Source organism: Leuciscus leuciscus (genome assembly GCF_965113295.1).
Source record: "Leuciscus leuciscus genome assembly, chromosome: 18".
Classification (NCBI taxonomy): Eukaryota; Metazoa; Chordata; class Actinopteri; order Cypriniformes; family Leuciscidae; genus Leuciscus; species Leuciscus leuciscus.
This window is the reverse complement of record NC_138742.1, coordinates 5,548,883-5,562,918: the sequence shown is the minus strand read 5'-3', so window position 1 is coordinate 5,562,918 and position 14,036 is coordinate 5,548,883. Positions and strand designations below refer to the sequence as shown.

The 14,036-nt window shown below is 40.0% G+C and overlaps 1 protein-coding gene across 2 annotated transcripts; it reads left to right on the top strand.

Moving 5' to 3' along the window:
• The first annotated feature begins 10,362 nt into the window (after positions 1–10,362).
• Positions 10,363–13,562, top strand: LOC309480981 (uncharacterized protein). Of its 2 annotated transcripts, XM_082145759.1 has the most exons (5): positions 10,363–10,416; positions 10,688–10,877; positions 11,506–11,826; positions 12,945–13,016; positions 13,162–13,562. In XM_082145759.1, the coding sequence occupies exons 2-5, from the start codon at positions 10,829–10,831 to the stop codon at positions 13,296–13,298; spliced, it is 579 nt and encodes a 192-aa protein (XP_082001885.1). In that variant the 5' UTR covers positions 10,363–10,416; positions 10,688–10,828; the 3' UTR covers positions 13,299–13,562. The 2 variants fall into 2 exon arrangements, with proteins under 2 accessions (XP_082001885.1, XP_082001886.1); XM_082145760.1 differs by lacking the exon at positions 10,363–10,416 and having other exon boundaries at positions 10,666–10,877.
• The last annotated feature ends 474 nt before the right edge of the window (positions 13,563–14,036 follow it).

The window sequence follows — 14,036 nt, the reverse complement described above, 5'->3', positions numbered from 1 at the left end:
AAAATTGACTTATAGCCTAGAATGACTTAAAATAGTCTCAATCACTGAGAAATCAGAAACTGTGATTAATTGTTCATTTTTGAAAGGTTTTGATGCCATCTAGTGGATGTAACTTGTTTCATTGCCAGTGTGTCACTTCCTGATGAAAGACTGAAGATCTTCAGTGAATGTTCATCAGATCAGTTAGATCTTCAGTGGATGTTCATCAGATCAGTTAGATCTTCAGTGAATGTTGATCAGATCAGTTAGATCTTCAGTGAATGTTGATCAGATCAGTTAGATCTTCAGTGAATGTTCATCAGATCAGTCAGATCAGTTAGATCTTCTGTGGATGTTCATCAGATCAGTTAGATCTTCAGTGGATGTTCATCAGATCAGTTAGATCTTCAGTGAATGTTCATCAGATCAGTTAGATCTTCAGTGAATGTTCATCAGATCAGTCAGATCAGTTAGATCTTCAGTGGATGTTCATCAGATCAGTTAGATCTTCAGTGGATGTTCATCAGATCAGTTAGATCTTCAGTGAATGTTCATCAGATCAGTTAGATCTTCAGTGGATGTTCATCAGATCAGTTAGATCTTCAGTGGATGTTCATCAGATCAGTTAGATCTTCAGTGGATGTTCATCAGATCAGTTAGATCTTCAGTGAATGTTGATCAGATCAGTTTGATCTTCAGTGAATGTTGATCAGATCAGTTAGATCTTCAGTGAAAGTTGATCAGATCAGTTAGATCTTCAGTGGATGTTCATCAGATCAGTTAGATCTTCAGTGGATGTTCATCAGATCAGTTTGATCTTCAGTGAATGTTGATCAGATCAGTTTGATCTTCAGTGAATGTTGATCAGATCAGTTTGATCTTCAGTGAATGTTGATCAGATCAGTTAGATCTTCAGTGAAAGTTGATCAGATCAGTTAGATCTTCAGTGAATGTTGATCAGATCAGTTAGATCTTCAGTGAATGTTCATCAGATCAGTTAGATCTTCAGTGAATGTTGATCAGATCAGTTAGATCTTCAGTGAATGTTCATCAGATCAGTTAGATCTTCAGTGAATGTTCATCAGATCAGTTAGATCTTCAGTGAATGTTGATCAGATCAGTTTGATCTTCAGTGGATGTTCATCAGATCAGTTAGATCTTCAGTGGATGTTCATCAGATCAGTTAGATCTTCAGTGAATGTTGATCAGATCAGTTTGATCTTCAGTGGATGTTCATCAGATCAGTTAGATCTTCAGTGGATGTTCATCAGATCAGTTAGATCTTCAGTGAATGTTCATCAGATCAGTTAGATCTTCAGTGAATGTTGATCAGATCAGTTAGATCTTCAGTGAATGTTGATCAGATCAGTTAGATCTTCAGTGAATGTTCATCAGATCAGTTAGATCTTCAGTGAATGTTCATCAGATCAGTTTGATCTTCAGTGAATGTTCATCAGATCAGTTAGATCTTCAGTGAAAGTTGATCAGATCAGTTAGATCTTCAGTGAATGTTGATCAGATCAGTTAGATCTTCAGTGGATGTTCATCAGATCAGTTTGATCTTCAGTGAATGTTGATCAGATCAGTTAGATCTTCAGTGAAAGTTGATCAGATCAGTTAGATCTTCAGTGAATGTTGATCAGATCAGTTAGATCTTCAGTGAATGTTGATCAGATCAGTTAGATCTTCAGTGAATGTTCATCAGATCAGTTAGATCTTCAGTGAATGTTGATCAGATCAGTTAGATCTTCAGTGGATGTTCATCAGATCAGTTAGTTTGATCAGATCAGTTTGATCTTCAGTGAATGTTCATCAGATCAGTTAGATCTTCAGTGAATGTTCATCAGATCAGTTAGATCTTCAGTGAATGTTCATCAGATCAGTTTGATCTTCAGTGAATGTTCATCAGATCAGTTAGATCTTCAGTGAATGTTCATCAGATCAGTTTGATCTTCAGTGAATGTTCATCAGATCAGTTAGATCTTCAGTGAATGTTCATCAGATCAGTTAGATCTTCAGTGAATGTTCATCAGATCAGTTTGATCTTCAGTGAATGTTCATCAGATCAGTTAGATCTTCAGTGAATGTTCATCAGATCAGTTTGATCTTCAGTGAATGTTCATCAGATCAGTTTGATCTTCAGATGCTTTATCAAGAGAAACGACACAAAGCAGTTCCTGATAACTGTTCAAAATGTGTTTTTTCATTGTGTTCTTCATCAGTATGGAAGGTAAGAAATATGTTATTTTCACAAGCAGAATATTGTTTTAGTGGTTGTGTTCACTGGTCAATGACTTACTGGAACATTTTCAATGGTTTCAATTCATGCTGCATACAGATCTTGAGTTTTACTCAACACAATTCAAGATTTCCTAACAACATTTCAACATTTAAATAAAGTGAGCAAAATTGACAAAAGTACTTGTAATGCTTGGCAATGCAAGGCAAGTTTATTTAATGCACAGTGGTGATTCAAAGTGCTATAAGAAAAAAAAAAAAATTTAAATATAGCAATCGTAAAAAAAACTAAATTATAAGAAATAAAAAATACAATAAAAGAAATAAGTTTAAAAAAAAGAATAAATTAGTTAAAATGAGATAAGGTTCTACATTAAAATGAATAAAACATAAAAAAAAAAAATGAATAGGACATACAAGGAAGAGAATGTTTTAACAGTCCAGTGCAGAAACACTGCTCTATCAGGAAATGCACAGTTAAACACATGTGTTTTTAATCTGGACTTAAAGGTATCTTTCGACTGTCCACATCTGACATCCTCTGGATTCTGGTTCCAGCTGCGGGTGGCATAATACCTAAACGCTATCTCACCATGGGTTTAATTTACCCTACAGTGCTTAGCATAAGTGAACACACCCATGCTAAAGTTGTCTAAAAAGAGGGGGAAAAAATTATCTTTTGGCAATCCTGATAAAGTTCCCTTGGCCTTTGGAATTAAAATAGCCCCACATTATCACATCCCCTTCACAATACCTATTGGCATGGGGTATGTTGGCGCACATTTAAGTTGTTTTGCACGCGTGTTTTCGACGTGCTGTTTCCTTGTGGCTTAAATAATTAAATAAGGTAAAAATAATAAACTTTCAAAAGTCTGAACTTAAAGTCGGATATGCCAATCCATTTATTAATATAACGAAAAATGAAACAAAATAAAACTTAAGTTAGTCTCCATGTTTACACGCCGTGTCTCACGGTCAAAAACCATGCACCTCGCTGTGCGCCACACCTGCACTAATTAGCCCCTGTCTTAAGTAGACTTGTGGCAGAACACAGAGCCAACCCATCCCAATACACAGAATGGCTCCAACAGGGTACTTTCCATAAGATCATCTCTCAATGCAAATCAAACCAAATCAGCAAATCAGCTATTTGGCTAACTGAAATAAAACCGTGCCCATACCTGGGAAATTTGAACCTCCTAAGGTATAGTTCGGGAAAGGCCTAGAAATGGTATACCTTTAGTTAAGTTATAGCCTACCTTTAGAGTCTTCGTAGTGCTAAGACACAACGTTATGAAAAACCCAGCCCTGCTCAGATCAGAGAAGAGCTGCTGCTTCTGTGTGATGATACTTTTTAGTGTAATTGCCTTTTCTTTTTTCACTCTTAAAAAGATACTTTGGTTCTGTTGCATTTTACAAATATATTAACCAGTTTCTATCTAACAAAAACAACAAATAAGCTCTGTAATATATCCTCTAAAAATAAAAAAGAATTTCTATTATAACAAACAGGCTCTCTTTCTATGGTCTGTTATACACAATACATTTTAAAACGTTTTGTCCAAAAATGTACATGGAATTAATTTGTAATTTGTACTTTGTAATTTGACTCAATATGAATGAATCAACCTGAATCCATTAAGTTAATTTCAGGTAGAAAGAGCTCATTGGTTAACTAGTGCTTAATTGTTAACTTGTGCCTATATTCGCTTTCTATAGTGCATATTGCTGCATTTTTTTTATTTATTTTTTACTACAATTACGGACATTGTCTACTCTCTGTTACATCACAAGAATCAATTTAGCCAACTCAAGTAATAGAAAGGACAGCATGTAAAGTTCAAATTAAAGGTGATAAATAATCTTGAAGTGTTTTATTTAATAAAAAAATAAAAAATGTTGACACTGTTGCATAACCAGCTTTAATTTGTTCTGAAGGTTTGTGAAGATATTTCATTGTATGATTATGCAGATTATTCATTATATTCATTATATTATTCATTATACATTTTCCATGTAGGCAATTGAGATTTTAAGGAATGCACTGTTGTAAATGTCTTTGTTCAGAGCAGTGTTAGATCGGAAGGAATCCCCTCGTCAGAAATGTCAAATCCGACCCTGGACACTGGATCTTGTCAAAAGATATCCGTTTTGTCTGGTGTCCAAAACCAGTACACAAAAGTCTTGTCTTTTACCTCAAGACTCTATTAACAGTTTTCTGTCAGTCTGAGAGTTTGACTGAGAAAGCCAGAGAAGAGCAGAAGCAGGAGACGAAGAGATGATAATAAAAGAGCAGTTTATTGAATAATCTTATTTGCTTATGTGTCAATGCTCAGACTTTGTTTGACCACAAATCCAACAAGTGTTATTATAACAAGAGAAAAGCAATGGAAAATTACTATGAAGGTATTTTTGGTGCAAATCAACTGAACGCCTGTGACAGTGGAACTTGTAGTTGTAGAGAATAGCCACACATGTGTATCAGTAAATTTGAAGTCACAGAGAGAAATGTTTTAAGAGTTGCAAACTTGTAGATTTTTTCTCTCTCCAACAAACACAACACAACAGTTACACCTTCTCAAATTCGTCATTGCAGATGCACAAATTCTTCATTGCAGGTGCACAAATCCTATTCTACAAATCACAAATTAAGAAACTCATACGCTCACATTTTTGCCACAGTTGCTGCAGTAAATATGGTGCAAAACGCATTCACACACCCGCATCAAAATATGTGAAGTCACAGAGAAATTTTGCTCATCCGCAAATCAGTATGTGAATTAATCCGATGAGAGTTGCACACTTGTAGAAAATTTTCTCACAAATGTCTTGGATAGTTTTCTAGGACAAACACAAGTACATAACTACAACTTCTTGAATCTGTTGCGACGAGTCTCAAACACTGTTTTTCGCTTTCAAGTGAAAGGTTTTGCGTGCTCTCCCTTTTGCACCATTGGTCTATGTGAAATGTGGTGCGAAAGAGAGTTGTGCATCTGCAGTGGGCGGAGCCTACATCAATATTCATGAGTTTCCCGGGCATGCACGTGGAATGTCTCGGTTACGTATGGTAACCCTCGTTCCCTTTCTGTCGGTCACTCATATGTTCGTCAGAGGGAACTGACCGAAATGGGATCCTTACCAACACGCCATGTCCCATGTCCAGTGCCCTGCATAAGCCTCACTTCTCTCCATCTGTTAGGGACAGAAGCTTATGCGGGGAGTCCCGGCCACTTATGTTCCGCAAGACCCACTCAGTTAGAACATTGGATAACACTGGGAAAGCGTACCCTTTCTAATGGAAAAGGAACGCTACGGAAGCCACGACCTTGGAGGGAGGAAACTTGAGGAGAATACACATATGGACTAGCCAAGTAGGGTAGTAACGTCTCGGTAATCCAACCTTTGTCTCCTCCAGGCTAGATTACTGCAACGCGCTCCTCATCGGGATCCCAAGCAAGAACATCCAGCAGTTGCAGTACATTCAGAACTGTGCTGCTAGGATCCTGATGGGCGTGCGGAAGTACCACCACATCACACCCATCCTCAAATCGCTCCATTGGCTTCCTGTCCAGTACAGGATTGAATTGAAAGTTTCCCTACTGTCCCACCAGTGGCTCCATGGCACTGCCCCCTTATATCTCAAACAACTCATCACCCCCCTTTCCTCCTCACGCCATCTCCATTCTGGACAGGCCAACCTCCTCCAGCCTCCGAGGACAAGGCTTCGAACTATGGGTGACCGTGCCTTTTTTTCAGTTGCACCCAGTCTGTGGAATGCTCTCCCTGTCCATCTAAGGGCCCCTCAGACTGTGGACTCTTTTAAAAAAGGCCTTAAAACCCATCTTTTTAGAAAAGCCTTTTTTGGCTAATAGTGTTATTTTAATGTTTTTGTTTTTACTCTGTTTTGCACTGTGGCACTTTGAGGTCATTTAATTGATGTAAAGTGCATTATAAATACAATTTATTATTATTAGTACGACATGTGGAGTCTCTGGGGTGGTTCCAGCCTAATCCTAGTGGGGAAGCGCACTGGCAGAGACAGCAGAGCAGGCTCTGCCAAGGGAAATACACTGGCTAGCCGACAGGGTAGCCATACCGTGGAAGAATACACATATGGGGTCGCCACAGGGGCCGCTACATATGGACACCCAGCCTAGCACAGGTTCCTCAATGCATACGAGTGTTAGGCCTGGCGTCAGATGCTCCGCAATGTCTGACTGCCGAAGGGGTGATAGAGGAACTCAACACGGTTAGCTGTTTCCGGCGAACACACTGGAGCAATAGACGCACATATCTGGCTGATCAGGCGAGAATGGCGTAGCAAGTCGACACTTCAGCGGGTTCCCCGTGCTACTGGCCGCTTGGGGCGAGTATGAGGGAGGAAACCAGCTCTACACGAACACTAGCGAACGTGTTGAGTGTCGCCCAGCCCGCAGCTCTACATGTATATGTCAGTGAGTCGCCTTGAGCCAGCGCCCAGGAGGAAGCAACACTTCTAGTTGAGTGTGCTCGCAACCCGAATGGGCAAGGCACGTCTTGGGATTGATACGCCAAGACAATAGCATCCACTTTCCAGTGGGCTAACCTCTGCTTGGAGACTTCTGTTGGCCTCCGTAACAGACGAAGAGCTGGTCTGAGGTCCTAAAGCTTTGCGTTCTTGTCCATGTATAATCACAAGGAGCGGACGGGACAGAGAAAAGCCAGGGCTGGGTCTGCCTCCTCCGAGGGCAGCACTTGCAGATTCACTACCTGCTCTCTAAAGGAATGGTAGGAACCTTGGGCACATATCCGGGCCGGGTACTCGGGACAACATGAGAGTCAGACGGTCCAAATTCTAGGCACGATTCGTCAACCGAAATGCTTGCAGGTCCCTTACCCTCTTGATAGAAGCCAGCGCCGTCAGGAGCACTGTCTTTAGTAACTGGATCTTTAGCTCTGCTGACTGCAGCGGTTCGAAGGGAGGTCTCTGCAGTCCCAAGAGGGTATAGAGGGGGGACGAGGCGGATTTAGTCTCCTTGCCCCCCTCAGGAACCTGACGATCAGGTCATGCTTTCCCAATGACTTACCTTCAACTGCATCGTGATGCGAGGCAATAGCGGCGACATACACTTTGAGGGTGGAGGGAGACAGTCTTCGCTCCAACCCATCTTGCAAAAAGGAAAGCACAACTCTGATCGGGCATCTTCAGGGGTCTTCCCGGCGGGAAGAACACCACTCAATGAATAGGTTCCACTTCAATGCATAGAGGCGCCTCGTAGAGGGGGCTCTAGCGGAAGTGATGGTGTCTACCAGCGCCTGGGGTAGGTCACCTAGAACCTCCACGTCCCGTGCCATAGGGTGACCTGTCTCTGAGAAAGCAGGTCCTTCCTCAGAGGAATGGGCCAGGGAGGGACTGTCGCGAGGAGCACTAGTTATAGTCCACTAACAGGAGCTGCTCCTTGTCCTCCCTGACTTTGCACAAGGTCTGTGCAAGAAGGCTCACTGGGGGAAACGCATACTTGCATAGGCCCCGGGGCCACCTTTGTGCCAGTGCATCTGTGCGAGGGTTCCGTCAGTCGTGTCCGGGGAGGCAAACAGATCTACCTGTGCGGCCTCGAAGCACCTCCAAATCAGCTGGACCACCTGGGGATGGAGTCACCACTCTCCCGGAAGCATAAGCTGTCGTGAGAGCTTGTCGGCTGCACGGTTGAGCACGCAAGGGATGTGAATGGCACGAAGCGACCTCAGATGCTTCTGACTCCACAGGAGGAGATGGTGGGCGAGTTGCCACATGCGACGGTAGCGCAGACCACCTTGTTGGTTGATGTATGCAACGGTCGCAGTGCAATTGATATGCCAATGCAGTTGGGGCCCCGTCCAAAGACCCGAAGCTGCATGCCCATTGTACGTGGCCCCCCAGCTGTTGGCAGAGGCATCCGTGAAGACCACAGCATGCCTGGACACTTGTTCTAGGGAACACCTGCCCGTAGAAACGAAGAGTCCGACCACGGGCTGAAGGTTTGGTGATAGTGCAGGGTAATGGAAACCCGGTACGTGCCGCTCTGCCACGCCCATCTCTGAAAAAGTTTTTCCGCCACAGCCAATCATGCTGCATGCTTATTGGCTCACTGACGTTGTCGAGATTTACCCCTTAGGTACTGAAAATTTGGTACTGAAAGACAAGACATGTTTCGATACTCAATAGTATCGAGGCAATTCGGTCGGTACCTAAAAAGTATCAAACTCAATACCCAGCCCTAATGTCGACACCATCATCGGTGAAATGAATCTGCAGCAGTCAGGTGGTACAGGTCAGAGCTCTTTAAGTTGTTTGTGTTCATTATAATTGTAATGTTATGTGCTTTGAGACATCAGCTTGAGACGCCGTCTCTCATCACGCTTTTAGTAGTCAGCCGGATTCGGACCGTATCCAGATCAGATGGAGGACCTGCACCTAGACACGACCACAACGCATGGTGCAGTCAGCCGGATCCGGACCATATCCAGATCAGATGGTGGACCTGCGCGTAGACTCGACCACAATGCATTCCTGAAGTGTCAGCAGAGATTGTGTCCACTAGACTCTCCCCTGTAAGGCCTCATTGACACGACAGCCATCTGCACTCATCCTTAACAAACCCGTCCCCATACTGGCGTGATGACTCCGATCTTAAACCAGATGAAACTGGAATTTTTTTCTGATTGTTCCAATCCAATCTGACTTCTGACCTATAATGCTGCCTGAATCATAATCATACACTGTTCGTTCGTTGGCCAGAGGAGAACTGGACCCCCCGACTGAGCCTGGTTTCTCCCAAGTTTTTTTTTTTTTTTTTTTATTCTGTCACTGATGGAGTTTTGGTTCCTTACCACTGTCGCCTTTTTCACCTTTGGTGCCATTGGCTTGGCTTGCTTAGTCGGGGACATTAAATTTAACATTTCATTTAATATTCAGCAATAATATTGATCTACCTGCATTGACACTATTATACAAGAACTGAACTGAGCTGGGCGATGACATCACGGTTTACTCCAGAGCGGCTGTATATCTAAATTAACTAAATAAATAAATAACTTTTTTTACAACAAAAATTAAACATCACTGAACTTACTTAAGCTGGACTGTGATGCTATTTTCTTCTGGAAACAAACTTTTTGCATTATTATCCTGTTATCTCTGTAAAGCGGCTTTGAAACAATCTGTATTGTAAAAAGCACTTTATAAATAAATGTGACTCGACTTGACTTGACGCTTTTGTTTGCTCCCTGTTGTGTGCGTTCATGTGTTTTGAAGGAGGCGTGGCTTTGGAAAACTCTGAAGAGAGTGTGAGATCTTTTGCTTTCAAAGCTAGCACGCTATTGCTAGCCGCTCTGAAATTGCCTACCCTAGTTTAACCAACCCCAAAATTGCTAGATACATTTTCTGACTTTGAATTTGTTTTAAAGTTTCATTTGTACACTGTAAAAACAAACCTACACATTCTATTCAATAAAATGTAGGTAATTCAAAGGGTGTTGACGTTTAGCTGCACTGCCTTTCTGGACCTAATGGGTGGAGCTTAACCTGATTAGGTTTAGGTTTAGGGATAGGCTCTGCAGTGCACTCAATTTGTTTAGGTGAAAAGCTGCATTCATGCCATGTCTTGAATACAAGATGACAACACCTGGTGCTGTACTCAGAGCAGTTCTCTGACTCTAAATTATACATTTCAATGGCAACACTGTCAACTCCAAAATAAATATGCAGGGGTCATGTAGTGCAAGTTGGAGCTCTTATAAAATTATGAGTGTTGATTTTGCAAGCACAAACTAAAGGTATCATATTTGTATCTTTCTTTGAGAGGCAATTCTGATATTTCCTGTGTTTATTTATATATATATATCAGTATTATTTCCTATGTTTTCTGATGTATAGGCTAATTTCTGTTCTGTTTCTTTAATGGTTACGCCCACTGGGGGCGGAAGATTGAACTTGAAGTAGTTTGTGTATAGGAAAAAGGGAGAAACAGTTTTCTTACCGTTCGTCTGTGAAATCATAGGATAGGCTACAGGAGCTAACAGGATTTTGTGTATTTTTGTAATTTTGTGTTTTGATTAAACTCGCACTTGTTTACAAATTTTTTGTCTGACTTTTGTGACGAGTAAGAACGTTTTTCCTGCCACTGTACCAGTGAAGTTAACATAGGACTTTGCATCTACAGACATAAACCCTTTTTATAGGTCAGAATATCTTAATTATGGCAAATACGTGTGAACGTACTTATAGATTTCATTCAATGAGTTGAGTAAAGATTACTTTGACATAACAGTAATTTTAAATATAAATTTTACTACCAAGTGGCAACCTAATAAGATGACCTAATAAGATTATATGTGAAAGTGAGTTTTTAAGAATATGACTTTGGAAGTCTCAGTGGCTGAGAAGCCAGAAAGGGAGAAAAGCTGTGATTAAATGTTCTTTGTTGAGAGGTTTTTACCTCCCATCTAGCAGGTAACATCTGATTCTGTGGTCAATGTGTCACTTCCTGATGAAAGTCAGAGAGACTTTAAATCTTCACTGAATGTTCATCAGATCAGGTTGAGGTTCATCATCAAGAGCTACAACACAACTTATACCTGATAATTGTTCATAATGTCCATCAGCATCTGGATTTTCATTGGGTTTTTCATCAGTGTGGAGGGTAAGATATTTTAAATCTTACATTTTTTCTATTATTTTAGGGGTTGTGGTCACTGTGTAACTTGAGACACTCGACAAGGCATACTGTCATAAGTTGTAAACACAATTAAGGATTTTCACATAATTGAAGTCTACATGTAATTGTTTCCAAAATCTTAATTGTAAACTCTGTTATTATGCTCTGAAAACATTAGTTAATGAAACTTGTGATATTGTTCTGAGAGTACAGAACACCGGAAAACTGGCAAAAGTTTTTCATTTTTTTATATAAATATAGGCTATAGATTTTTATTAAGTTAAATATAAATATAGACAGACAGAAGAATAAGCAGTTCAATATACATATATAACCACATCCTGTGTCGGGTATTTTTATTGTGGTTTCTGTATAAAGTAAAAAATAAAGTACAGCGCTAAACAAATAACAGGACTTGCAATTACATTTTTAAGAACATGATATGAAACAACCATATTAGATTAAACATTTTAACAGAATTATTTCTTATAAGACTTATAAGACATTATCATATTAGGGTGGGTGGAGCATGTTCCTTATTTCGCAGTTGTAATTTTTTTTATAAACCTGTCTATTTGTAACCCAAATCAAACCTGTTTTCATGTTGTCCCAGTGTGTGGACAGGCTGATGCATTTGAAACAGTTCAAGTGAAGGCGGGAAAAGTCCTAAATCTACATCCAGGAGTTGATCTGACGGAAGACGATCAAATACAGTGGTCTTATGAAAGTGGCAATCTAAGTACCCGTATTGCCAAGATGAATCGAGGCGAAATTGACACCCATTATGAGGAGAGATTCGCTGGCAGAGTACAGATTGACAAAACTGGAGTTCTGACCATCTCAAACATCAGGACCAATGAAACTGGACTTTTTGAAGCATTCATTATGATCAATAAACAGATCTCAGAGAAGAAGTTCAACGTTGAAGTACTTGGTAAGTTTTAGCTTCAGCCAATTCAACAATTACTTGACATAAGGGTCAGAAGTCTGGCTTCATGGTGATTGTTTCATTGGAAGTAAAAATGTGAATGTTTTCTCTTGTCCAAAGCAACGGTCTCTGGTTACTATGCAACAATCTAGACGCGAGTATGTCTTCGTACTGCTTATCATCTGATGTTTTAGAGCATGATGAGAGAAGTACAAGCCTTATAGCCTTATAGCCTTATAGGGTTTCACGTTAAGTAACTCTACTGCTAACTCTTCAATTTGGTTGCACCATTACTTCTTAAGGCAAGACTTAAGCTGTGTTCACACTACTGACAACTTTGGCGGTGAGGTCCCTAGTGGGCGTTTCCACTACTGGTTGCCTAACGTTTATGGATGACATTCACGGGTGTTACTCCATGTTGTAAACACCCAATAATTTGTCTTGCCACCAAAAACAAACATTTTGGAGGGAAAAGACTAAATATAAATGGATTCAGTTAGTAAACTGCCTAAATTTAATGATGAACGAGAAACAGTGAGAGCTTTTTGTAATCGTGACTATTGACCTGCAGCGAAAGCGCCAGTCTTTCTGGGTTCACGAAACCATTCAGCTCAGAGTCAGCACAGCAAGTACCACATGTACACAGAGACATATCATAAATTATAGGAAACTTGCTGTTCGCTAAATCATATCCTCCATCATGCTGGCATTTCCATTAAAATATTACACATGTAATTATGAAAATAAAGAATTCAAAGTTGGATAACATTTTACAAGAAAATACTATTTCAGTCTTTCTACTTAAAACAATCACTTTTAACTTAATGTGTTACTTGCCCTTTCTTTGTAATAACTTCTGAGTGAAAATTTTCAAAGTAAATCCTACGCCATTTTTTTTTCAGTGTAACATAGGAACCATAGTTCAGCTCTCATATGGTTTCAAACATTTTTATCTTTATTATATCATCTTATTCCCCAGTGCCTTGCTTTCAGAACTTTTATATGGTGTAGTGTATTCTGATAGTAATGATGATGGTTTTGTCATAATATACTGTTCACAGTATCATAAACTCAGATGTTTTTGTCAAGTCAGAACCAAAAATTTCAACTCCACTGTCTACCAGGTACATCGCATGGAAACACAAACACCACCACCACCCATCCACAGATGAAAGACTTCTGCCCTCGCAATGAAGGTATGGAAAAAATGATGTACCACAAAGAGTGTTTTCCTGCCACAGTGACCTCAGCGCAGCTTCTGTCTCTACAACAAAGATAGCTGTTAACACAATGAATGTTTAATTTCTGAAAACCTCTCCTTTTTAATGTGTCTTTTTCCAGATTATCCGGAGCACTGTGGTGTGACCGAAGTTTTGGTCCGATCGGTTCTGTCAGGGCTGGTGGGAATTGCGACTGCTGTCATTCTGGTTGAGCACTTGTGCTGCTCAGTTCGTGGAAGAATTCAATCTTCTGTGTGATGATGATGATGATGATGATGATGATGATGATGATGATTCTTCCATTAAATTTTATAAAGTGCACTTACTTTGACATGTAAGGAATTAGGGAAGTGCAAATTGATAATATATTACTAACAATATACCAGTGATGTTTTAGTATCTGATATACTATTATAGTTTTTATTTACATTTTAAATTATTATTATATTTTTTTAATTTAGGTTAGTTTTGGTAATTTAGTTTTTTTTTTTTTTTTTTTGTCTACATTAATGTCTACATAATTGTTAACTCAGCTAATAAATGTTTTTCTCCAAAACAAGCTGGCCATAATTGTTGGCACCCTGTTATTAAATACTTTTTGCAACCTCCTTTTGCCAAGATAAAAGATCTGAGTCTTCTCCTATAATGCCTGATGAGTTTGGAGAACACCTGACCAGAGATCAGAGACCATTCCTCCATACAGAATCTCTCCAGATCCTTCAGATTCACAAGTTCATGTTGGTGCTTCTTCTCTTCAGTTCACTCCACTCATCAGGTCAGGGGACTGGGCAGAAGCTTCATTTTGTGCTCAGTTACCCATTTTTGTGTTGATTTTGATGTTTGTTTTGGACCGTTGTCCTGATGGAATATCCAACCACGGCCCATTATAAGATTTCTAGCAGAAGGCGTCAGGTTTTGATTTTTTATCTGTTGGTATTTGCTAGAATCCATAATACCATGTATCTGAACAAGATGTCCAGGACCTCCAGCAAATAA